Source organism: Grampus griseus (assembly GCF_964374135.1).
Source record: "Grampus griseus genome assembly, chromosome: 5".
NCBI classification, from domain to species: Eukaryota; Metazoa; Chordata; class Mammalia; order Artiodactyla; family Delphinidae; genus Grampus; species Grampus griseus.
In genome coordinates, this window is record NC_138998.1 from 9,978,433 (window position 1) to 10,005,651 (window position 27,219).

General features: G+C 41.4%; 1 protein-coding gene across 2 annotated transcripts in view; it reads right to left on the reverse strand.

Annotated features, from left to right (window-relative positions):
• Nucleotides 1–27,219, reverse strand: part of OXNAD1 (oxidoreductase NAD binding domain containing 1) — a 55,784-nt gene that overhangs the window by 14,570 nt on the left and 13,995 nt on the right. For both annotated transcript variants that reach the window (XM_082655245.1, XM_082655244.1), the window contains 2 exons: nt 13,445–13,551; nt 1,651–1,792 (listed from right to left, as the gene is read on the reverse strand). In XM_082655245.1, coding sequence (XP_082511371.1) covers nt 1,651–1,792; nt 13,445–13,551 — 249 coding nt within the window. The remainder of the gene's footprint in view (nt 1–1,650; nt 1,793–13,444; nt 13,552–27,219) is intronic.

The window sequence follows — 27,219 nt, forward strand, 5'->3', positions numbered from 1 at the left end:
ATTGTCGATCTTTTAAATTTTAGTCATTCTAATAGGTCTGTAGAGGTATCCCACTATATATGGTTTTAATCTGCATTTCCCTAATGGTTAATGATGCTGACCATTGTTTCATTGCTTATTTGCCATCCTTATGTCCTTTTTAGGGAAGCATCTGTTCAATCCTTTGCTCATTTAAAAATTATGTTTGTTTTATTTTTGCTGCCTTTTGCAAGTTCTTTATATATTCTGGATATGAGTCCTTTGTTGGATATCTAATTTGCAAATACTTTCTCCTAGGCTGTGGCTTCTTTTTGAAAATTCTGTTATAGTGTATTCTGCAGAAAAAAAATTTTAATTTTGATTAAGTCCGATATATAAATCTTTCCTCTTAGGAATCTTGCTTTTGGTGTCATGTCTAAGAACTATCTGCCTACCCTGATGTTCAGAATATATCCAGTGTTTTCTTCTAAAACCTTTACTTAGACCTACAATATATTTTGAGTTACCTCTGAATATAAAGTATGAGATTTAAGTCAATGTTCCTTTTTTCTGCATATGGATAGACAACTATTCCAGCACTGTTTGTTGAAAAGGTTATCCTTTCTCCATTGAATTTCTTTAGCACCTCTGTCAAAAATCAAAAGGCCGTATGTGTGCCGGTCTATTGAACTCTTTAATCTGTTCCATTGATCTATATGTCTATGCCTTCACCAATACCACACTGTTTTTATTACGGTAGCTTTATTTTAATCTTAGATTTGAGTAATGTGATGCCTCCCCTGTTAGTCTTCTTTTTCAAAACTGTTTTTGCTACCCTAGTTCCTTTGCTCTTCCATATAAATTTTAAAATCAGTTTATTTGTATCTACAATATTTGCAATATAGCACATTCCTTTTTGGTAAAGGGGATAAGCAAGTGCCTGAGATGGGATGGAGGTTGTTGGTAAATATAGAAGGCACACTCTAGAAGTGAAGGGGATGGCAGTTAAAAAAAAGATAAAGGTCAAAAACTAAGAAGACAAATAACTGATCTGTTCTTAGCTCACTCTTTGTTATCAGAGTTCTAGTAGGTAATGAACAGCAGCATAGGGTTGTGTTGAGGTCCATGATGAACAATGAATTATTAGCAGCAAATGTGGACTCCTTCTCAAAATCACATGTGAAGAGCTCTCCAGAGACTGAAATGGAGAGGCAGTGGCACCACAGGTTTAGCAGTGCTCAACTGGGCACGAGAAGTACGTAATCAGAGATTGTTTCCTCTCCAAATAATGAGAGAATGATTAGCTTAATTCTCTTCATTTAAGATGGTCAGGACAAAATAATCTGATTTATAGATTTACCAATTACAAGACACACACAGAGCCAATTTCCAAAAACGTACATATGAAGTAAAAATGTTTTAATCCTAAAGCAGCATTCAACTGAATACTGTTTGGTGACCCAGAAGGTATTTCAAGACCCCAAAGTATCTTTGCATCATCCTTAGTGCATCAGAAAGGTTCTGCTTCTTTAACCTTGCTACAGTCTGAATTCTGGATGGAGGGGAGCTCTTTGTGAGCTTCTACCCTTTTCATGCAAGCCTAGGTTTCTTAGGTGGATTAAGTGAGCTGAACACAAATTCTGTGGGAGACAGAGATCCCAGATCTCCCAGTTTAAACACAGGTTTGCTCACCTGATTGTGAATCCAGAGAGCAGGAGGGTGGTTTGTGTATTTCACTGCCAATTCTATCATTCTCTCTTGTTCTAGCAGTCTGGGGCTGGAGCATATTGAGAACCCACCAACCACAGAGACTCCTGGGATAAAGAAGTCAACCCTAAAAGGAAAGGCAAGTAAATAACTATTGTTGAAGCAATTTTAAAAGTGGGTAGTAAGGTAAACAAAACTGACAAACTAGACTAAGAAAAAAGGAGAAACAAATAAAATTACTAAAATCAAGAATGAATGATGGGACATTATCACCAACCTCACCAAAAAAAAAAAAAAAAAAAGATTATAAAGGAATTCTATGAATAAGATAAAAAATTAGCTAACTCAGATGAAATGGACACATTCCTTGAAAGACACAAATTACCTAACTGGACTCAAGAAGAAACTGAAAATCTGAACAGACCCATAATAAGTAAATGGATTGAATTAGTAATTTTAAAACTTCCCACAAGAAAAGAATAGGTCCAGATGGCAGCACTGGTGAACTCTATCAAACATTTAACGAAAAATTAATGCTAATCTTTCACAAATACTTCCAAAAAACCCAGAAAAGAACCCTTCCCAACTTATTCTATGAGGTCAGTTACCCTGATACCAAAACCAGACAAAGCTATCACAAGAAAAGGAACTATAGATCAACATCCCTTGTGAATATAGATGCAAAAACCCCAGGAATACAAGATTGGTTTAACATATGAAAATCAATCCAATGAAATAAACCCACTTAACAGAATAAAGGACAAACCCATGTGATCATCTCAATAGATGCAAAAATGGCATCTGACAAAATTCAATACCCTTACATAATAAAAATACTCAACAAACCAGGAATAAATGTGAACTTCCTCAACATGATAAAGGCAACTATAAAATATCTACAGCCAACATCATATTTAACCTTGAAAGGCAAAAAACTTCCCCACTAAGAACAGAAGCAAGACAAAGATGTCTGCTCTGACCACTTCTACTCAACATGGTACTAAAGGTTCTAGCCAAAGCAATTAAGCAAGAAAATGAAATAAAAGGTATCCAGATTGGAGGGAAAGAAGTTGCAGATGACTTAATATTGTATATAGAAAATTCCAAGGAATTTACTATAAATATATTAGACTAATAAACAAGTGCAAATAAGGCTGCAGGATTTAAAATCAGTAATAAAAACCAATTTTACTTCTACACACTAGCAATGAACAATCTAAATGTGAAATTAAGAAAAATAATTCTATTTATAATAGAATAAAATAATAACTGGGAAGAGTCTTTAAAAGAAGTTTAAGATTTGTACACTGAAAACTACAAAACATTGTTGTAAAAAATCAAAGAAGATCTAAATAAACAGAAAGGCTTCTCATGCTCATGGACTAGAAGACCTAACACTGTTAAGATGGCATTAGTGCCCAAAGTGATCTACAGATTCAATACAATACCTATCAAACCTTAGCTGGTTTCTTTGCAGAAACTGACAAGTTGATCATAAAACTGATATGAAATTCAAGGAACCCAGAATCACAGAAGAATAAATTTGGAGGATTCATACCTTCTGATTTCAAAACTTATTATAAATCTACAGTAATGAGGACACTGTGTACTGGTGTAAGGAGAGGCATATATATCAATGGCAAAGAACTGAGAATCCAGAAATAAACTCTTAGATTTATGGTCAACTGATTTTCAACAACAATACCAACACAATTCAATGGCAAAAGAATAGACTTTTCAACAAGTCATGCTGGTTTTGTAGTAATCTATAAGGGAAAAGAACCTGAAAAAGAATATATATACACACACACACACACATATATAAATAACTGAATCACTTTGCTGTACACCTGAAACTAACACAACATTGTAAATCAACTATACTTCAATTAAAACAAACAAACAACAAGTGGTGCCGGGACAACTGAATAGCCACACAAAAAGAATAAAGTTGGACCCCTACCTCACACCATATACAAACTTTAACTCAGATCACAGACTTAAATATAAAAGCTAAAATTATAAACTCTTAGAAGACTTACACAGGAGTAACTCTTCATGGCAACAGATACTTAGAAATGACACTAAAACACAAAGGTCAAAGAAAAAATGGAGAAACTAGACTGCATACAATGAAAAACTTTGTGCCACAAATGATACCATCAAGAAAAAGATGACCCTCAGAATGGGAGAAAATATTTTCAAATCATGTATCTAATAAGGGACTTGGATACACATTATATAAAGAACTCTTAACAAGTCAGTAATAAAAAGACAACTCAAGTAAAAAATGGGCAAAGGATTTGTACAAACGTTTCTCCAAAGAAGATATACAAATGGTTAATAAGTACATGAAAAATCCTCAACATCATTAGTTATTAGGGAAAGGCAAATCAAAATCACAATGGGCTATCACTTCACACTCACTTGGATGGATGGCTAATCAAAAAGACAATATCAAGGATCAGAGAAATCAGAACCCTTACACATCGCTGATGGGAATGTAAAATGGTCTTGCCACTTTGGAAAACAATTTGGCAGTGCCTGAAAATGTTAAACATATGTGACCAGCAATTCCACTCCTAGGTATATACCGAAGAGAAAAAAATATATATGTCCACTCAAAAGCATGTACATGAATGTTCACAGCAGCATTATTGATAATAGTCTAAAAGTTTCAAAATAATCTAAACATTCATCAACTGATGAAGGCATAAACAAAATGTGGTACATCCACACGACGGAATTAAATACTGATCACATGCCACCACATCGATGAACAACAAAATTATGTTAAGTTAAAGAAACCAGTCACAAAAAAAGATCACATATTATATATTTCTATTGATATTAAATGTCCAGAAGAGGCAAATCTGCAAAGACAGAAAGTAGAACAGTGGTTGCCTAAGAGGGTGAGGATGGGGACTGAATGATAATTAGTGCAGAGTTTTTTTCTGGGATGATGAGAACGTTCTAAAATTTGTCTGGGCTGATTGATCACTGTAGTTCTGTGAATATACTAGAAATCACTGAATTGTACACTTTAAATGAGTGAATTTTATGATATGTAAAGTATATCTCAATAGAAGTTTTTAAAAAGTGTGGGGAAAAAAATGGCAACAAACACTCTCTCACTGGCATTTGAAAAACTAAACAGGCTGATGCGGGCTCCTAAGTTCCAAGAGTCTCATTTTCCTTCTTCTCTTCTAACCATTCTCCTGTAGTCGAGAACTCTTGTGAGTTCTTCTACTGAACTGAATTCTATGCCACAGAAACTTTGGGGGGGGGCTGGGGGGGTGATTCTAGGAAATGCAACAAATCTAGTCACATACCAAGGAAAGGGAAACTCTTTAGAAACTGGGACCACAGGAAATTCTCATCTCCATGTGCAGAAAACTCAAATATCCAATATAGCTGCTTCTCAGCCATCAAAGAGCAATAGTATTAAAAAAAAGCAATAGTATCATTTCCCTCCAGTTGCTTCCCTACCAGCAGGCTTACACGAAAAGCACTTGACGTTCTCTCCTGATTTGATCTATGTATATGGCCTTAAAAGATGTTCTCTTCTCATCTCTGGCCTTAGATATCTGGCCATTTTTTTTATAGTCTTAGAAAACCAGTTCTGGACTGGAAGTGCTCCAGAAAAGGTCCCCAGGCTGTTTTCGCATTTATTCACTTCCTTCTTTCCCATGAATATTCTAATTCCCCTTCCATTTCAGACAAGATACAAATTTTAAAAGACTATAGCTAACATTTATTAACACAGTTGCTATATGCTTTCAGAGAAGAGGTAAATGGCATCTCCATAGCTTCTGTGTTTAAAAAAATTAATCTCTGAGCTACTTCTGCTGCTTTATCTCCTGAACTATAGCACCCTCTGCTGCTTGATGTTGATAAAGACCTTTCTCTCAGGTGTCCCTCTTCTCTAGTAACTCTGGAAACCCTTTGCCTTTAAAAGGACTCCTTCATGAAATGCTACAGAAGAACCTCATCTGAATGGACTTAAGAAAATATGTACAATACGTATTTAATAAAACATCTTTCTAAGAAAGAATTAAGTTTTAAACACACAAGCGCGCGCACATGCACCCCTTTAAAAATGCCCTCTGCAGGATCAGCAACCAGATGAGTGAGTACGTGAAGAGCGGAGAGAAAAGACCTAATTCTGTAGTGAAGCGCACATATCCACATCCAATGTGACACACCAGGCAGCCCCATCCTGCCCCAGGGCCCAGCACAGAGCAGGCACACAAACCACAGCCGAACGACAATGCTTTAGCCGTCAGCTACCGTACTCGGCAAACGCGACAGACGGCATCTGCCCACCATGAACAGGCACTGGGGTTGGTGTTGCAGGTAAAGATGCAAGTATGTCTTGGTTCCTGCCCTCAAAAAACTCCCAAGTGGGAGGAAAATTAACAAATAAACACGATTAATGGGGCTATGAAAAACTCTGCTTGGCAGAGAGAAAACGCTCATCATTTGAGATCTGTCTGGAAGTACCTGTACTTAGTATAGGTTTCTTCTTAGCTCCAACATATGTGATCCTGATTTTCTCAGGCAAATAACTAATAAAGCTGCTGCTTTACTTAAAAAAAAAAACTTGCTTGGGGGGTGGGACGTGGGGAGGGGAGGCGAGGAAGAAGTAGTCAATTCCACTAGGGGTGGAGGAATTAGGAAGGACTTCACTGAGGAGTCCTGAAAGACAGTGCTCATCAGACAAGCACTGGAGGAGGACACCATCTGAACAAAGATGCCAAGGAACGCAGCACTACCTCAGCGTGGCCCTGCGAGTCAGGGCTGTGAGGCCGTCTCTATATACGTCTACAGCACAGCTGCCCTGCCAGCGGGTGGCGGGGGGGGGGAAGAGTCCTATTTCTCTAATCTTGCTCCTCTAATCACTTTCTTCTCAGTGTCTCCTCTCTTAGTACAGCCCAGTCACTTGCAAGCATAAAACCTTGTGTTATCTTGTACGAAGTCAGAGACACACCTTTCTCTCTCCAAAAAACGCCTGGGCCTTGCTCGCCTGGGTGCGTTCTGTGCACAGCCCAGGTGCGGAGCACACACTGACTGCACACAAGGGACAGCATCACAGGGAGTGGAGCTGTGCACTGGCCCACTCCTCGCAGGTCTGCTGCTCTTCCAACAATAGCCTCACTGCAGGGGAACTGGCAGAGGAGCTAAGAGTTACAATCTGTCCCTTGGGCCTCACCAACACAGATGATCTAACTGACTGTGAAACACTGGCTACAACAAAAAAACAAAACAAACTCTGCCCGACATACCCCAAGACACAAAAATATTACTATTCCCTGTTTAAAGACATGGAAACGGAAGCTCAGAGCAAGAAGAAAGCCGCCCATATCACAGAGCCAGCAGGTAGAAAAGCAAGCCTTTGGGCCAGGCAGTCTGCAGAGCACAAGGCGTGTGACGCTATGATACAGCCGCCCAGGGGGACAGACCCAACACTGGTGATATTACCAAATCCATTCACTGATACGGTGCATGTAACACCCACCCTGAGTGATTTTATCTTGAGGCTCACAGGGAGACCCTATTTCTATGTATATCACCAGGGAAGGATGACATTTTTCTTATCAGATAACAGTTTGCAAACTTACAGTTTGCAAGTGCCAACACACTCACACACACGCCATGGGAGCAGCAGTGTGACGAAGGCACAGGCTTTTTCTAATCAGGACGCTGGGGTCAGAGTCTTGGCACAACTCTGAGTTGGAGGCAGGGAGATAATTGTGTGCACAGGACACAAACACTTCCCCAGAAGGGAAATGTGGAAAGATAGATCATTACAATTAAAGTTTGCACTTTCAATGTAAAAACTGCTAAACTAGTTTGGAAGGGTAAAAACGCTGCCCTCCCCCCTAAAACAGCCCAAATTCACTTAATATGTATCACTGAACATGTGCAAAGATTGCAGTAAATTGCTTCACAAACGCAAATTATTGCAATCAGCATCTTGTTTTCTAGTTCTAAATTCAAAGGCAAACTATTAACACAAGACTGCTAACTCTTGCTATTATCACATTTGCTATTATCACACATCCTCCTTCTAACAAAACCACATTTCCAGATGGACTGCCAAAATTAGTCAAGTGACTCCTAAGAAAGACAACCAAGACTGACATGCCAGAAATTCATTTAGAAATGAATGCTTTATTTAAATAAAGGAAACAGACACCCAAACACACCTTTCCTAAGGAAATACAAGTTGCTTTATTTACAATTCAACTTGAATCCCAGCGCAGTGAGGCCATTTGCGGGAACAGTGGGACAGCTGGGCTGTTACACTGTCAGCGTACTGACCAGCTCTCAGAGTCCAGAGTGTGATGTGGGCTGGGCCCCATGGGGGATCCTGATAATAAATTCAGCAAAATATTTCAACTCAACCCAGACAAGTTATGAGGGATACAGGAATTCAGGCAAGAGGGTGGGCAGCTCTGTGACACACCTCGTTAGAACAACCAGTTTCAGACTGCTGTGTTTACTCTGCATTTGACATAAAGAAGACTGATTTTTAAAAATGGATCAACCCCCCAGCAACACAAAACTGAAGCACGTTAGATTACTGCAGTGCAATCTATTAGCAGCCATTCCTGCAGAACGTAATCAGAGTTGTCAGGTCCTCAGACCACAGCTAGCTGCTGTTTCAATCTGGAAAACTCAAGAAGTTCTGGGAAGTACTCCTTGGCATGAGCCCTCCCAAAGTCCACCATTAGCCCCACCAAAGAGCCAGGTAGGCTCCAGTGCTGGGTCGCCTCAGGCCAAACAACCAACAGGGAGGGAACCCCACCCCACCCATCAGCAGACAATCGGATTAAAGTTTTACTGAGCTCTACCCACCAGAGCAACACCCAGCTATACCCACCACCAGTCCCTCCCATCAGGAAGCTTGCACAAGTCTCTTAGATAGCCTCATCCACCAGAAGACAGACAGCAGAAGCAAGAACTACAATTCTGCAGCCTGTGGAATGAAAACCACATTAACAGAAAGATAGACAAGATGAAAATGCAGAGATGTACCAGATGAAGCAACAAGATAAAACCCCAGAAAAACAACTAAATGAAGTGGAGATAGGCAACCTTCCAGAAAAAGAACTCAGAATAAAGATAGTGAAGATGATCCAGGACCTTGGAAAAAGAATGGAGGCAAAGATCAAGAAGATGCAAGAAACGTTTGACAAAGACCTAGAAGAATTAAAGAACAAATACCTAGAAGAATTAAAGAACAAACAAATAGAGATGAACAATACAATAACTGAAATGAAAAATACACTAGAAGGAATCAATAGAATAACTGAGGCAGAAAAAAGGATAAGTGACCTGGAAGACAGAATGGTGGAATTCACTGCCACAGAGCAGAATAAAGAAAAGAGAATGAAAAGAAATGAAGAGAGCCTAAGAGACCTCTGGGACAACATTAAACATACCAACATTCGCATTATACGGGTCCCAGAAGAAGAAGAGAGAGAGAAAGGACCCGAGAAAATATTTGAAGAGATTATACACAAAAACTTTCCTAACATGGGAAAGGAAATAGCCACTCAAGTCCGGGAAGCACAGAGAGTCACAGGCAGGATAAACCAAGGACAGACATGCCAAGACACATAGTAATCAAACTGACAAAAATTAAAGACAAAGAAAAATTATTAAAAGAAAAAAGGGAGGGGCTTTCCTGCTGGCACAGTGGTTGAGAATCCGCCTGCCAATGCAGGGGACGCGGGTTTGAGCCCTGGTCCGGAAAGATCCCACATGCTGCAGAGCAACTAAGCTCGTGCCACAGCTACTGAGCCTGCACTCTAGAGCCTGCGAGCCACAACTACTGAAGCCCAAGTGCCTAGAGCCCATGCTCTGCAACAAGAGAAGCCAGCGCAGTGAGAAGCCTGTGCACCGCAACGAAGAAGAACCCCAGCTCACCACAACTAGAGAAAGTCGGCATGCAGCAATGAAGACGCAATGCAAGTCAAAATAAATAAATAGATAAATAAATTTATTTTTAAAAAAAGCAACAAGGGAAAAAATGTCAAATAACACACAAGGGAACTCCCATGAGGTTGACAGCTGATCTCTCAGCAGAAACTCTACAAGCCAGAAGAGTGGCACGGTATATTTAAAGTGATGAAAGGGAAGAACCTACAACCAAGATTACTCTACCTGGCAAGGATCTCATTCAGATTCAATGGAGAAGTCAAAAGCTTTACAGAAAAGCAAAAGCTAAGAGAATTCAGCACCACCAAACCAGCTCTACAACAAATGCTAAAGGAACTTCTCTAAGTGGGAAACACAAAAGAAAAGGATCTACAAAAACAAACCCAAAACAATTAAGAAAATAGTAATAGGAACATACATATTGATAATCACCTCAAATGTGAATGGATTAAATGCTCCAACCAAAAGACACAGGCTTGCTGAATGGATACAAAAAAAAAACCTCCATAGGTATGCTGTCTACAAGAGAGCCACTTCAGACCTAGGGACACATACAGACTGAAAGTGAGGGGATGGAAAAAGATATTACATGCAAATGGAAATCAAAAGAAAACTGGAGTAGCAATACTCATATCAGATAAAACAGACTTTAAAGAATGTTACAAGAGACAAGAAAGGACACTACATAATGATGAAGGGATCAATCCAAGAAGAAGCTATAATGATTATAAATATATATGCACCCAACATAGGAACACCTCAATACGTAAGGCAAATGCTAACAGTTGTAAAAGAGGAAATCAACAGTAACACAATAATAGTGGGGGACGACTTTAACACCTCACTTACACCAATGGACAGATCATCCAAACAGAAAATTAATAAGGAAACACAAGCTTTAAGTGACACAACAGACCAGATAGATTTGATATTTATAGGACATTCCAACTGAAAACAGCAGATTACACTTTCTTCTCAAGTGTACACAGAACATTCTCCAGGATAGATTACATCTTGGGTCACAAACCAAGCCTCAGTAAATTTAAGAAAACTGAAATCGTATCAAGCATCTTTTCTGACCACAATGCTATGAGATTAGAAATCAATTACAGGGGCAAAAAACGTAAAAAACACAAACACATGGAGGCTAAACAATACATTACTAAATAACCAAGAGATCACTGAATATGATCATCTCCATAGATGCAGAAAAAGCTTTTGACAAAATCCAACACCCATTTATGATAAAAAAACTCTCCAGAAAGTAGGCACAGAGGGAACCTTCCTCAACATGATAAAGGCCATATATAACAAACCCATAGCAAACATCATTCTCAATGGTGAAAAACTGAAAGCATTTCTTCTAAGATCAGGAACAAGACAAGGATGTCCACTCTCGCCACTATTATTCAACACAGTTTTGGAAGTCCTAGCCACGGCAATCAGAGAAGAAAAAGAAATAAAAGGAACACAAATTGGAAAAGAAGAAGCAAAACTGTCACTGTTTGCAGATGACATGATACTATACATAGTTAATCCTAAAGATGCCACCAGCAAACTACTAGAGCTAATCAATGAATTTGGTAAAGTTGCAGGATATAAAATTAATGCACAGAAATTTCTGGCATTCCTATACACTAACAATGAAAGATCAGAAAGAAAAATTAAGGAAACAATCCCATTCACCATTGCAACAAAAAGAACAAAATACCTAGGAATAAACCTACCTAAGGAGGTAAAAGACCTGTACTCAGAAAACTATAAAACACTGATGAAAGAAATCAAAGATGACACAAACAGATGGAGAGATATACCATGTTCTTGGATTGGAAGAATCAATATTGTGAAAATGACTCCACTACCCAAAGCAATCTACAGATTTGATGCAATCCTTATCAAATTACCAATGGCATTTTTTACAGAACTACAAAAAAAAAATCTTAAAATTTGTACAGAAACACAAAAGACCCCAAATAGCCAAAGGAATCTTGAGGGAAAAAAATGGAGCTGGAGGAATCAGGCTCCCTTACTTCAGACTCTACTACAAAACTACAGTAATCAAGACAACATAGTACTGGCACAAAAACAGAAATACAGACCAATGGAACAGGATAGAAAGCCCAGAGATAAACCCACATATCTACGGTCAACTAATCTATGACAAAGGAGACAAGGATATACAATGGAGAAAAGACACTCTCTTCAGTAAGTGGTGCTGGGAAAACTGGACAGCTACATGTAAAAGAATGAAATTAGAACACTCCCTAACACCATACACAAAAATAAACTCAAAATGGATTAAAGACCTAAATGTAAGACGAGACATTATAAAACTCTCAGAGGAAAATATAGGAAGAACACTCTGACGTAAATCGCAGCAAGATCTTTTTTGACCCACATCCTAGAGTAATGGAAATAAAAACAAAAATAAACAAATGGGACCTAATGAAACTTAAAAGCTTTTGCACAGCAAAGGAACCTATAAACAAGACAAAAAGACGACCCTCAGAATGGGAGAAAATATTTGCAAACGAATCAATGGAGGAAGAATTAATCTCCAAAACATATAAACAGCTCATGCAGCTCAATATTAAAAAAGCAAAAAACCCAATGCAAAAATGGGCAGAAGACCTAAATAGACATTTCTCCAAAGAAGACATACAGATGGCCAAGAGGCACATGAAAAGCTGCTCAACATCACTAATCATTAGAGAAAGGCAAATCAAAACCACAGTGAGGTATCACCTCACACCAGTTAGAATGGGCATCATCAGAAAATCTACAAAGAACAAATGCTGGAGAGGGTGTGGAGAAAAGGGAACCCTCCTGCACTGTTGGTGGGAATGTAAATTGATACAGCCACTATGGAGAACAGTATAGAGGTTCCTTAAAAAACTAAAAATAGAATTACCATATGACCCAGCAGTCCCACTACCAGGCATATACCCAGAGAAAACCATAATTCAAAAAGACACATGCACCCCAGTGTTCCTTGCAGCACTATTTACAATAGCCAAGACATGGAAGCAACCTAAATGCGTATCAACAGACGAATGGATAAAGAAGATGTGGTACATGTATACAATGGAATATTACTCAGCCATAAAAAGGAATGAAATTGGGTCATTTGTAGAAATGTGGATGGATGTAGAGACTGTCATACAGAGTGAAGTCAGTCAGAAAGAGAAAAACAAATATTGTATATTAATGCATATATGTGGAATCTAGAAAAAATGGTACAGATGGTACAGAAAAATGGTACAGAACTATTTTGCAAGGCAGAAATAGAGACATAGATGTAGAGAACAAACGATGTAGACAACAAGGGAGGGAGGAGGGGATGAACTGGGAGACTGGGATTGACATATATACACCAATATGAATAAAATAGATAACTAATAAAAACCTGTTATATAAAAAATAAAATAAAAATTTTAAAAATGTGTATCAACCCCCAGCAACACATAACTGAAGCAGATTAGATTATTGCAGTGCATTCTATTAGCAGCCATTCCTGCAGAATGTAATTATCAGAGTTGTCAGGTCCTCGGACCACAACTAGCTGCTTTGTTTCAATCTGGAAAACTCAAGGCAGCAATTTTCATCTATGACTGAGAGGGTCATGTGCTCAAAACCAAGGTGAGCTGAGGATAGGAAATGAATCAGATTCTCCATGCCAAAAAGAGGCTCAGGCCGAATGGAGACGCTCTAGAATTCCTACTCCCTGGCAGAAACAGTAGCCATAGAAGTCCTTTCCAGAAGGAAAAACAAGCTCTTGTATCTGATGGCACCTTGAACACACACACACTTAGGAAACAGAAAAGCCACTTACCACTGGCCGGCTTTAAAAGAAAAGTCTTTATCAGCTACAAGCAGGCGGAGCCTCTTCACAGATGGGGACTCATCAGCTGCTCCACACACCTTAGCTGCTGACACCACCTGGAGCCAAAAGACCACAGTGGCTGAGGTTAGGTGCACACAACTCAGGAACAAACTGTGGCTTTCTGCTAGGTAGGTTTTTGGGTTTTTTTAAAAATCTACAAAGATGTGGGTTTTGAAAATTGCAAAACAAAGTAAAGCACACTTTGCTTTAGAATTCTGCCTACCACCAGGTGAACAAATTTTAATTATTTTGGGAGAATTTTATTCTGCATACAAAACTCACCTCTGAGAGGGACCGTTTAACAAGCGTGTATTAGTGGAGCGTGCAGTGTGTGCCACGCACGAGGCTGGGTGCTCTGGGGAAGAGCCGGGGCACCGGAGCCCCATGCAGCCCTGCCTGGAGCCTGACTGCTCTGTCAGCGCTATGCACGTAAATGAGACCCACCGTCAGCCACAAGCCTGTGTTTGTTCTGAGCCCTCCAGAAGCCCACGCCAAGCTGACTTCAGAAATTAAAAGCCAAGCACTTAGAAACTTTTTTTTATTTTAAGCAATTTTCACAGAGTAAGTTGTGTGCCTGTTTAATCTAATGACAGACAACAAATTGGGTTTGTACTCCTTGTGCCTTTGTTTTCTTCATTTATTTTTTCTAATTCATTGTTTATTATATTTTACAAGATATAAAGAGTTCACAACCTTCAAACAACAAAAACAGCCCTTTGCCACAGATCGTTGGACAAACACTATTTTAAACGATGTATCTGATTTCCAGAAAATCCTAAAAAGGTCTGAGTCAGGTACTCTTCAGTTCAGTGACATCCATGCCTCCAACACCCCTCAAATTCCAAATGCCTCTACTTCCTACATTCCTTGTTTCTTCCGCCTGTGGGTTTCTCTTCCTCCCAAACCTGGGATTTCTTCACAACAGGGCTGAAAAGACAATATGACTCTTTCCTCCACCTACTGCCCTTCAGCTCCACTTCTGGCAGCAAATCAAATCAGTAGCAGGTGACCAAACACAGTCCTTCTCCTTGACTGTGTTACCTTCACAGCTCCATTAGGGGGCGCCTTGGGAATCTGTCGAGGTCAGTGAGCCTCCCACCCTAATGCTAGCTCCCCTAGCCCCTTTTTTCCAATAGGACCAAGTCAAGTCAAACTATCAGTGGGAGACAATTCTTAAAAATCCACGGGAAAATTCTCCAGATGATGATGGTCTCCCTCGCCACCTCAACAAACCTCTTAAAATGTTCTCCCTTTCTCTTGCTCCTGTAAAATCCCCTGCCTCTCTTTCTCTGTATTTTTGCCAGTCCTCTCTCTCCTCCTCTCCCTGAGAGCAAGTGGGGTGAATATCCCCTCTGGAGCCTCTGAGCCTGGCCCCACCCCCGCCCTGCATGAAACGCTGCTTCACCAGCTCCCACCAGCCTCTCCTCCAGGTTCAACCTGCTCCTCTAGACCCCCTGACTCATCAGACATGATGTCTAATGCTAACTGCTCATCCTCAACAATTCAGCAGCAAAGAGGAAGCAGCAGAGTACGGCTTTTAACAGCACAGGCTCTACAGCTAGACTGCTTGGTATTGAAGCCTGGTGCCACCACTTACCAGCTGTGTGACCCTGGCCACACGTGTGACCCTAGGCCGCCTCAGCTGGGAGATGAGAATAACAGCACCTGTACCTCACAGAGTTGGTGGGAAGATTAAAGGAGACAACATATGCAAAGCACACATAACGCTGCTGGCCCACAGTAAGTGCTCCTTAAGTGTCTGTTTTTATGTATCTTATTGCATTAATTATAATGAATTTATCAGTATTTATTCATTATTACAAGAAATCTCACACTTTATCCATTTACGATCGCACATGCCACCTCACCAGTGCCGCCATGCAGGGACTCGCAGACCAAGCGCCGCACACCCCGGGGAGCTGTTCTCATGGACAACAGTACACACTATAAAGCATGGTGGTCTTGGTACCACAGCCTATTCATTGTTTTGCTAGAACAAACCTAAAAGCCATACCGTCTTTAAAAGCTATTCTGGAAATCTTGCCTTTAACACTGGCCTCTACTTATACTTCTTCATCCAACAGAACCTTCCCTGCTCCCTTGATGCTCTCTGCACCCATGGGAAACCTGGCTTCTGCTCTCCTGTGACTTCTCCCAAGCTTGGTGGATGTCTTGCCGAACAACCAAACTCAACATCCAGTCCCAGTTCTCAGCCTCCCTTCCAAGCGTCCCTGGTCTCTCTGAATTTGATGCTTCCTACTTCCTTTCCATCCTGAAGCACCCTCCTTGCCTGGGACGGCTGACACTGAACTCTCCCGACCCCCTCCTGCCTCTCTGACCTGGTCCTCCTGCCCCTTCTCCGCCCCTCCTCCCACTTCCTTACCAGGCGCTTCCTCTGAGCTGCCTCACTCCTGCGCCCTCTTCACCTCCGGGCTGAGGCCCTCAAGCACTCCCAAAGCTACAACCCTCCACCCCAATTCACTGTTACTTCTCTGCCAATCACAGGCTCACATCTACATGCCCCTGTAAAAACAGCCAACGTCTGAGGAGCATTTATCTCAGGTGTACGCCAGGTGCTGAGCTAAATGTTTTATGTGCATTAATTCATTCAGCTAATATGAATAACCATATTCTATCCCGAGAGACAGTATTGTTACCCTCCATTCTGCAGATGAGGAAGTGGAAAGGTTCAGTAACTTGCTCCAGATCACTCAGGAATGGCCGTGTCAGGATTCACACCCAGGTCTGCTTGGCCCTTGACCACCTGAAAGTCCTGATCCAATGGCAAACGCACTGATGTGCACAACTAAACCCAGCATATTCATTCCTTCCACAAACCTTTCTTGAACTTGGTGCCTGGCGCTGGAGGCGCAGAGGTGGAGAAGGCTGCTCCTGCCCTCAGAGGGCCCCGCAAAAGCAGCCGCCTTTCACGACCAAGGTTTCAGGCCAAGGTTTCAATTCTGGATCGACCTTGGAGTCAGTAAGTCAAATCCATGATCTACTGGTACCTGCGCACACAGTCTTGGTTCATCGCTAACACAGGCCAGTTCCACGAATTCAGCTCACGCCTCTTCCTCCCCTTGCTCGCCCACCACCATCCTAAGCCAAGAACTCTGCTCTTCTCGCTTGAGTTTCTGCCTCAGCCTCCTTCTTATCTCTCTCAAAACAGACAACAGGCGAATATTCCTCATGTTCTGACCTCACCGAGTTACTCACCAGCTCAAAACCCTCCAAGGTCTCCCTAACTCTCAACTACAAACAAAATGCTCAGAGGCCTTGGTAACTCATGCCAGCCTGAGCTCCTCCTGGTTTACCAGCCAAACTGGACGACTTGCCAGTCCTTAAAGGCAACTGACACCTGCCTCCCTCTCAAAGCCCTGCTGAGGTCTCTGGGCAGGCACCCGCCCTCAGTCCTGTCACCCTCCCACCCAGGCCCCCCGGCCCTGCTCAAACACCACCCCTCACCCAGGTCCTCCCTCTCCTCTCCATCCTCTCAACTCTGCCAATAAAATTTTTCCGCCTGTCTTATCATACTTAGCACATTTAATGTAAATATAAATACTCATGAACAGATCTTTTCCACACACAGACCACAAGCCTCCTGAGGTCACGTACTGGATAGAATTTCCATCTAGGTCACTTCCCTGCCTCAAGCATGGGGCCAAACACATAGTTAAGATTCAGTAAATATCTGCAGAATGAACGAAAACTCTAACTTAAAGTGACTTAAAATTGGTTTCCAAAACAAAGGTTAGTAGAAATTCAGGAGTTATTTGTTGTTCAAAAAAACAAAAAAACAAAAAGAAAAGAAAAGAAAAGAAAAAAAAAGCAAGTGGGGGACCGCTAAAGAAAATCTAAATTCATGTTCAAAACTGTGGAAAAGTCAGGGAAGGCAGGGATTTCTTCAGTAGAATAGGAATCTTCCTTTGTTTGCCACACACTCTATTTTAAGTATCTTATTACAAAGTAATAATCAGCAGAGGACTCTCATGACATTATTACTCTTATTTTTTTAGGTTTACAAAAAAGAAACATTTGTTTTTGTAAAGTCATTATTTTCTTTCAATACAATAATCTGCAAAAACACAGCCAAGAGCTAGATTATTTCATTTGTAACAGTTTAATGGGCATCTGTCAGATTCATTAAAAGCTAGATATGTATAAGCTTTAAACACATCCCAAAGAGTCACCTGGTCACAGGGAAATGACATTCATAATCACAGGGGAGGTGGGGAAAGGCACAGAGAATTTCAGCTGAAACATGAGCATGCTTGACCAACAAATGCTAGACTACATAAAATGAATTCAACAATCATCTGCCAATGTCCAAATAAATTCAATGAAGAAGGGAAAGAAGTTATACTTCCCATTGAAAAAGTTCTGTTTTCATCTGGATAGCCCCCATGACCAAAAATGATCCCAGATGCTTTATGCTTACTGGTATTAATACAAAAGGCAACATACCTGTTGCTATTAGTCCAAATAATCTGGGCAAAACTGCTATAACTGGTCACACAAAATACCTTTGCACAATTCATGATTTTTAAAGACATGCCTCCCTCTTAACACCTTATTTTCTTAATATAAATACTGTTTACTATACAAAGATTTCTAGCAATGGGGATTAAAAACATTAGCAAAATCTTTTTGAAGGCCGTGTCTTTTATTTTATTCTGAAGCTATTTCATATAATTAAGCCATGATTATGGCTCTGGTTATATGCCATTCTTTCTCTACTTTTAGTGAATAAGCAAAACATGATGGAGAAACTGTATGTTTTAACATTTGTACTTGTTCTCAATGGATCAAAAGATTTCGCAACTGAAACCTCAACTAGCCATGTCCTAAGTTAAAACACATGGCAGGAAATGAAGTTTTCCATAAAATAACATCTAGACTCTTCTACTGTTCAGTAAAATAACAATACATTTGCCAACTTTTACTAGCACACTTTTTTAATGCTTTGTCAGAGTCAGCATCTAAAAGGAAATGCCATCATGCTGACTGAAAGGGTTTTATGGACGATATTTTGATGTTACTGCTGCTACAAAAGTCTCTGTTCAGGAAATGGGCCTTTCTCTGGGAAACCTGGCCGCCTTCCCCTGTTCACTCCCATTCATTCATTTGCTGGCTTAAAAATTTAGACAAAGTCAGTAGTAGAGACGACCTGAAACAAAAACACAGGTGGGGCACAGAGCATTTCAGAGGTGAAGGAAAATGTAGTCATCATCCAGAATAGTGTGTCATCTTACACATAAGGACACCAAGGCCCAGAGACATGATTTTAACTGTGGCTGAACACCAATCTGATGAGTAGGAATCTGATTAAAAGAAAATGGTTTTACTGAAGTAAATTACTGACAAGGAAAGACCACACAATTCTGTCAACTGTATAACCTCTTCAACGGTGTGTGCCGTCAACACCACGGCCTGCTGTGACAATGTGCTCTCCCTGCTCCTCCCAAACACTCACCCATCCACCTGGGCTGAGTCTGCTCTCTGCCCCCTCAAGCCTTCACTCTTTCATGCATCACTCCCCGCTCCCCTGTCTCCATGACAACACACTCGCGTTTGGGTCTGCCGCCTCACATAAGGACACCGGCAGCAAACGCCTACACACAGCGCTCACCACCGGCTAGCCACTCCACGTACAGCATTCATTCCATCGTCACAACAACCCGAAGAGGTGGGTATTGCTATCATCCCCATTTTATATGTGAGAAAACTGAGGTCCCAGAGCTAGTAAGTGGCAAAGCCGAGATTTGAATCCAGGCACTTGACCACTGTGCTTTGCTGCTTCTGAAAACATAACAATTAAAACAAGCCTCTCCCTTAACCCAGCTGTTACCCCATTTCTCTGCTACCATCCACATAAAAAATTTCAGAGGGATACATGGTCCTGGCTCCACTTCCCTATTTCCCACCCTCTCCCCAACACATCCATCAGGCGTTCACGCTCAGCGATGCACTGAACTGAAGCCAGCCACTCCGGTGGCCCACTATCCACTCTGCTATATCCAGTGACGGCCTCTCAGCAAACTTCCACGTGGTTGGCTGCTCCCTCCCGGAAACACTTTTCCTCCTGGCTTCACCAACACCTGCTGATCGCCCGCCTGCCTGGTCAGCCCCTGCTTCCCCATCTCCTCCGCTGGCCCTTCCTCTCCTGCTTGACCTCTAGATGTTGACATGCCCCAGGCTGAGTGCCAGGCCCTCTCCCTCTCCTCTCTATGTGGCTTAAACTTTTCATCTCCAGCAGTGAACTCCAATCTCGTATACCCAACTGCTGACTTCAATTTCCATTTCAAACAAAACATCCAACATAGAACTCTTTTATCTCTCAAAGTTTCTTCCTTTTTATTATGGAAAACATCAAACATACACAAAACTAGTAAAAATAATATAATGAATCTCCATGTAGCCATGACCCACATTGAACAGCTGATGTGAGGTGACAAAGCTCATGTCTGATCTTGTCTCATCTGTAACTCCATCTACCTCCCACCCCAGATTATCCCCAAACTGAGCTCTTTATCCCCCTCCTCCAAACTTGTTCTTCTCTATTTTAGTAAATATGTGCCACCACCATCATCTACCCCGATGATTCAAATCCCAAACTAGAAGTCTCTTGGTCTCCTGTCCTCTCACTAGCTGTACGCCCCCCGCCCCACCTGTGAATCCCATCAGCCCCACCCACAACCCCACCACGCTACCCTAAGCCACCGTCATCTCTCCGCGGACTATGTCAGTAGCCTCCAACTTGGTGTCAAAGCACCGCAGAAGCCCAGAGCTCTACCGAGCCAATAGATGACCCACTTACAATGTAAACCACACGTCATTTCCCTGCTTTAAACCTTCTGTCACCCTGAGAATAAAACCCCAACTCCTTGTCCAAGGCCACAGCAGTTTCCATGACCTGGGCCCTCCTACCTCTCATCTATCACCTTCTCTGAACACGTGGTGCTCGTTCCTGCCTCAAAGTCTCCGCACTCTCCAGTCCCTCTGCCAGGAATGCTGTGCACTAGGCTGGCTGGCTTTCCTCCTTACTCGAGTCTCAGCCCAAACGTTACAAACCAATAGGAAATAACGCTCCCAACACCCATGACCCCATTACCCTGTTTTATTTCCTTCACAGTGTTTATCACATCTGACATTTCTGGTTTACCAGCCCCACATACGTCAGGGGCTTTACCTGCCTCATGCACTGCTGTATTCCCCACACCTGGAATGGGGCTAGGTTACAGCAGGCACTCAATGCATGTCTGTTTCATTTGATTGGATCCCCTAAGGGAAAAATGGAAAAGAGCCACCTCTTAGATTACTTAATTTGTTGAAAAAAAGGGTGTCCGTGAAAAGCAATGACACTATATATTTCAGACACTAACAAGTTAAGTTCTGGGTCTAGTTAAGAAGTACCAGGTGAGGGAAGTTCTCATTTTCACAGGCCTTATCTGCATATCATCACTGTCCCTACTTTACAAAGGGACTCTCCAAGGCAGTACAGGTAATCAGCCACAGAAGAGGTGTCGAGTGAAAAAAAATACACAACCTAAAAGTTGAGAATTATACTTTATTCTGTGGACTTACTGCAGACTTAAGTCTAGGATACAGCCTCTCAGATAGCTCTGAGATACTGGTCCAAATAGGTAAGGGAGGAGCCAGGATATATAGGAGTTTCTGCAAAAACCCAGGTAATCGACCATCAAAAGATTACTGCTAGGGCTTCCCTGGTGGCGCAGTGGTTGAGAGTCCGCCTGCCGATGCAGGGCACACAGGTTTGTGCCCCGGTCCGGGAGGATCCCACATGCCGCGGAGTGGCTGGGCCCGTGAGCCACGGCCGCTAGGCCTGCGCGTCCGGAGCCCATGCACCACGACAGGAGAGGCCACAACAGTGGGAGGCCCGCATACCGCAAAAAAAAAAAAAGATTACTGCTAATTAAAGAAAAAACAGACATCTCGAGTTAATGAATTTAGTGCTTCTCTACGTATGGGAAGATGCAAGAGTCTGAGCTTATTGAAATCATTCCTTTGATATGCACCTTGGCTATCTAGGGCCAGTATCCTGCTTTTCTCCATCCTGAATCCCCTCAGTGTGCACCATGGGGGATGGTGGCTACAGTGGCTGATGGCTTGATGGCCCCAATATCCTTTGTTTACTGAAATGGGCAGGCGACATTCTTTGTCCACAGTGGGAGTAACACTTGTTTATTCTACTCAATGAAACAGGTACTGAGTGCCTATGTCATGTCAGCACTATGCCAGGTTCTGTGGCTACAGTGGCTTCCCTCTTCGTAGGCCTCCACTCACAGCAGGGTGCTGGGTACCTGAGGAGCTGGAGGCCAGCTGCCAGGGCCATCAGACTGCACCCCCCTGGGAGATTCTCCAAGAGACTGGGGCCCACCCCCCCACAAGCCCCCAGCTGCCTCTAGGTGCCTGAGGTCTCCCCACCACTCTCTGCTCTGTCAGAGCTGACAGTGCCGTGAATGCCAAGTACTGTTCATCTCAATCTGGATAATCTCTAAAAGGTTCTCTGACCATCAGTCAAAGCAAATTAGCTGTCCAACTGCTGGGAAACAGTCCATATTAAAAAAAATGCCCCCCCACCTCCCAACTTGAAGAAGGCCGCTCCAGCACACAACCTTTCCCAAATGTACAGGTGATGACTAGCAGAGAAGTGTTAAGAGTTAAACTCAGAACACGATCCAGCTCTCCAACTAAGCAGCCTATTCCACTCAAATCCAAGCCTCAGCAAAACCCAAAGTCAAGCAGATTCTCGGCACTCAATAACCAGCAATGGGACTCACAGGATCCCCAAATGTCTCTGACTCAGAAGCCCAGTCATTTGGTTTTATTGTGTCAGTAGTAACTCCCACGTTTGTTATGCCCGGTAATACTAAGTGAAGTTTTGATCTGGAACAGAGAAATGGCTGTGTGAAATTTACCTCCCATTTTGTTGCTCAATTGAACTTTGTCTAAATCAAGTGTCACGATCCTCTGCTATATTAGAAAGAAAGACCAATTTGATAACAAAGATCTGAGTTCAAGGGCTGAGTTTTCCATTTACTTGAACAAGTCCTTTAAACTTAGGCCAACAATGTAATTTATCACCCAAAACAGGGCCCTTGTGAAGGTGAAAAGGGGGTGCTACTGACAATTATACCAGAGGAAGAGTTATAAGCGAGGACTACCCCAGGCAAACAGAAAGCAGGGTCATCCTATCTAAATCTCTGAAACCTTACTTTCCTCACCTGTGCAATGGGGATAAGCACCAGGGTGGCTGTGAGAATCAAATAACAACTTATTGTCTAATCGAGGGCTTTGTAAACAACAGGCAACAATACACATAAGGCATTTGTAGGATAAGGCATAGGCTTCTAAAAGAAGTACACTAGTACAATTAAAAAAGTATTAATCCCAAGGAGGAACATACCTAGACACACAGTAATCAAACTGGCAAAAATTAAAGACAAAGAGAAAATATTAAAAGCAATAAGGGAAAAGCAACAAATAAGATACAAGGGAATCCCCATAAGACTATCAGCTGATTTTTCAGCAGAAATGCTGCAGGCCAGAAGGGAGTGATGTAATATATTTAAAGTGATGAAAGGGAAAAACCTACAATCAAGAATACGCTGCCCAGCAAGGCTTTCATCAGATCTGACGGAGAAATCAAAAGTTTACAAACAAGCAAAGCTAAAAGAATTCAGCACCACCAAACCAGCTTTATAACAAATACTGCAGGAATTTCTCTAAGTGGAAAAGAAAAGGCCACAACTAGAAACAAGAAAATTATGAAAGAGGAAAGCTCACTGGTAAAGGCAAACATATAGTAAGAGTAGGAAATCATCCACACACAAATATGGTATCAAAACCAGTTATCATGAGGAGGAGAGTACAAGGGCAGGATATATGAAATGCATTTGAAATTAAGAGACCAGCAATTTAAAACAATCATGTATATATACAGACTGCTATATCAAAACCTTATGGTAACCACAAACGAAAAATCTGTAATAGATATATACATGAAAAAGAAAAAGGAATCCAAAAACAACACGAAAGATAATCAATCACACGAGAAGAGAACAAAAGAGGAAAGGAAGAAAAAAGGCCTAATAAAACAAATCCAAAATTAATAAAATGGCAATAAGAACATACATATGGATAATTACCTTAAAAGTAAACAGATTAAATGCTCCAATCAAAAGACATAGACTGGCTGAATGGATACAGAAACAAGGCCCATATATATGCTGTCTACAAGAGACCCACTTCAGATCTAGAGACACATACAGACTGAAAGTGAGGGGATGGAGAAAGGTATTCCATGCGAATGGAAATCAAAAGAAAGCTGGAGTAGCAATATTCATATCAGACAAAATAGACTTTTAAATAAAGACTGTTACAAGAGACAAAGAAATATACTACATAATGATCAAGGGATCAATCCAAGAAGAAGATATAACAATTGTAAATATATATGCACCCAACACACGAGCACCTCAATATATAAGGCAAATGTTAACAGAAATAAAAGAAACTGACAGTCACATAATAATAGTGGGAGACTTTAACGCCCCACTTACATCAATGGACAGATCAACCAGACAGAAAATCAATAAGGGAACACAGGCCTTAAATGACACATTAGACCAGACGGACTTAATTGATATCTACAGAGCATTCCATCTGAAAGCAGCAGAATACACATTCTTTTCAAGCGCATATGGAACATTCTCCAGGACAGATCACATGCTGGGCCACAAAGCAAGCCTCAGTAAATTTAAGAAAACTGAAATCATGTCAAGTATCTTTTCTAACCACAATGCTATGAGATTAGAAATCAACAAGAAAAAACTGCAAAAAACATAAACATGTGGAGGCTAAACAATATGCTACTAAACAACCAACAGATCACTGAAGAAATCAAAGAGGAAATAAAAAAATACCTAAACACAAATGAAAACAAAAACATGATGATCCAAAACCTGTGGGACATAGCAAAAGCCATTCTGAAAGGGAAGTTTATAGTAATACAAGCTTCCCTCAGGAAACAAGAAAAGTCTCAAACAACCTAACCTTACACCTAAAGCAACTAGAGAAAGAACAAAACACCAAGAAGGAAAGAAATCATAAAGAGCAGAGCAGAAATAAATGAAATAGAGACTAAGAAAACAGAAAAGATCAATGAAATTAAAAGCTGCTTCTTTGAAAAGATAAACAAAATTCATAAACCTTTAGCAAGACACATCAAGAAAAAAAGGGAGAGGGCCCAAATCAAACTTTGAAACAAAAAAGGAGAATTTATAACAGACACCACAGAAGTACAAAGGATCACATGAGACTACTACAAGCAACTACATGCCAATAAAATGGACAACCTAGAAGAAATGGACAAATTCTTAAAAAGGTACAATCTCCCAAGACTGAACCAGAAAGAAACAGAAAATATGAACAGATCAATTACAAGTACTGAAATTGAATCTATGATTTAAAAACTCCAGAACACAAAAGTCCAGGACCAGATGGCTTCACAGGAGAATTCTATCAGATCTTTAGAGAAGAGGTCCAAGAGGGAGGGGATATATGTATACATATATCTGATTCACTTCACTGTACAGCAGAAACCAACACAACATTGTAAAGCAATTATATGCCAATAAAAAAATTAAATTAAATTAAAATAGGGAAGAGTTAACACCTATCCTTCTGAAACTATTCCAAACAAACTGCAGAGGAAGAAACACTTCCAAACTCATTCTATGAAGCCACCATCACTCTGCTACCAAAACCAGACAAAGATACCACAAAAAAAGAAAATTACAGGTCAATATCACTGATGAATAGAGATGCAGAAATCCTCAACAAAATATTAGCAAACCAAATCCAACAATATATTAAAAGGATCATAAACCATGACCAAGTGGGATTTATCCCAGGGATGCAAGGATTCTTCAATATAGGCACATTAATCAGTGTGATACACCATATTAACAAACTGAAGAATAAAAACAATATGATCATCTCATTAGATGCAGAAAAAGCTTTTGATAAAATTCAACATCTATTTATGATAAAAAACTCTCCAGAAAGTGGGCATAGAGGGAATCTACCTCAACATAATAAAGGCCATATACGACAAACCCACAGCAAACGTACTCAACAGTGAAAAACTAAAAGCATTTCCTCCAAGATCAGGAACAAGACAAGGATGTCCACTCTTGCCACTTTTTTTTTTGCGGTACGCGGGCCTCTCACTGCTGCGGCCTCTCCCGTTGCAGAGCACAGCCTCCGGATGCGCAGGCTCAGCGGCCATGGCTCACGGGCCCAGCCGCTCTGCGCCATGTGGGATCTTCCCAGACCAGGGCACGAACTCGTGTCCCCCGCATCGGCAGGCAGACTCTCAACCACTGCGCCACCAGGGAAGCCCCACTCTTGCCACTTTTATTCAACATAGTTTTGTAAGTCCTAGCCACAGCATCACAGTCAAATGTCATTCAGTTCAGAGCTCAGTTTCCCTCATCAGCAGGACTCCAGACAGCTTACAGTTACAGCCCCAAGTAAGAGATATTAACATCATAATATGGTCATTCAGTAAATTCTCCAGAGGGAACCCCAGGCCTAGTAAAGAAAGGACACTTCCGGGTGGGTGAGAGCTCCATTCTGGACCCACTCCAGGAAGCAGCAGGGTCCTTTGGCCTAGGAATCAGAGACCTGGAGCTTCCCTCTGGCCCCAGGCTCTGCTGCCTCTGCTGTAACATGGAGATGCCAAGCTATCCTTAGGCTGCCTCACAGGCTGGAACTGAAGGGCAAATGACACATGGGGAGTTTTGTGCGGTATGCTAGCCGTACAAAGGGAAGGCAGGGTCTGCAGACAAGAGAGGAGAAAGTGGTCTGGCCTGACCAGAGGTGCTGGTCATTTCCAGAAGTCCAAGCTGAGCGCCTGTTCCATGGCTAGGACCTGCACTCTGGAGGGATGCAGGTGAGCCCCTGATGACCTTACACCACTAAGGACGTGGTTCCAGGCACCACCTGGCTTATCCAGCTCCACCCCCCAGCACCCCACTCTCACTCTGTGTGGTAGAGGAGCAGAAATGAGAAACAGAGAAGGAGGGGAGGTGCAACTGGAAAATCTCCCACCTAGCTGATACCATGGCTGGACTTACCCTGTAATTCTGACTTCCAGGCATTACAACTCTCAACTGCTCAATCACACTACTGGAGTTTCCATTAACTTTCTGTGCAGTTTTCTTAAACTTGGCTCAAAATAACCCCTCAGAAGTCTCAGAAATTCTGTCCTGTAAAATTTGAATTCAGGAATTGGCAAATTACAATCGACCCACAGGCCAAATCTGAGTGTTCTGGTGAATGCCGTCTTGTTGGAACACAGCCACAACAATCTGTTTACATGTTGTCTAGGGCTATCTTCACACTACAAAGGCAGAGTTTTGTAGTTGTAACTGAGACAGGGTGGCCCTGGAAGCCTAACATACTATCTGGCTCCTTATGAAAAGTTTGCCAAACCCAACTCGTAATTCTACCTGCCTCAAAATACAACAGAAGAGAGTACAGTCCAAACCTGTTAAATAAACTGCTTTTTCTTCAAAGCTGGCAAGGTTTCACTTTAAAAAAAAAAATTCTAACAAATCTCACTTTTACAGAGTCAGCATTTTTGCGTGTTGAACAAACCAAAAAAAAGCGTTTTCAGATTTATCATCAGCGGGAAA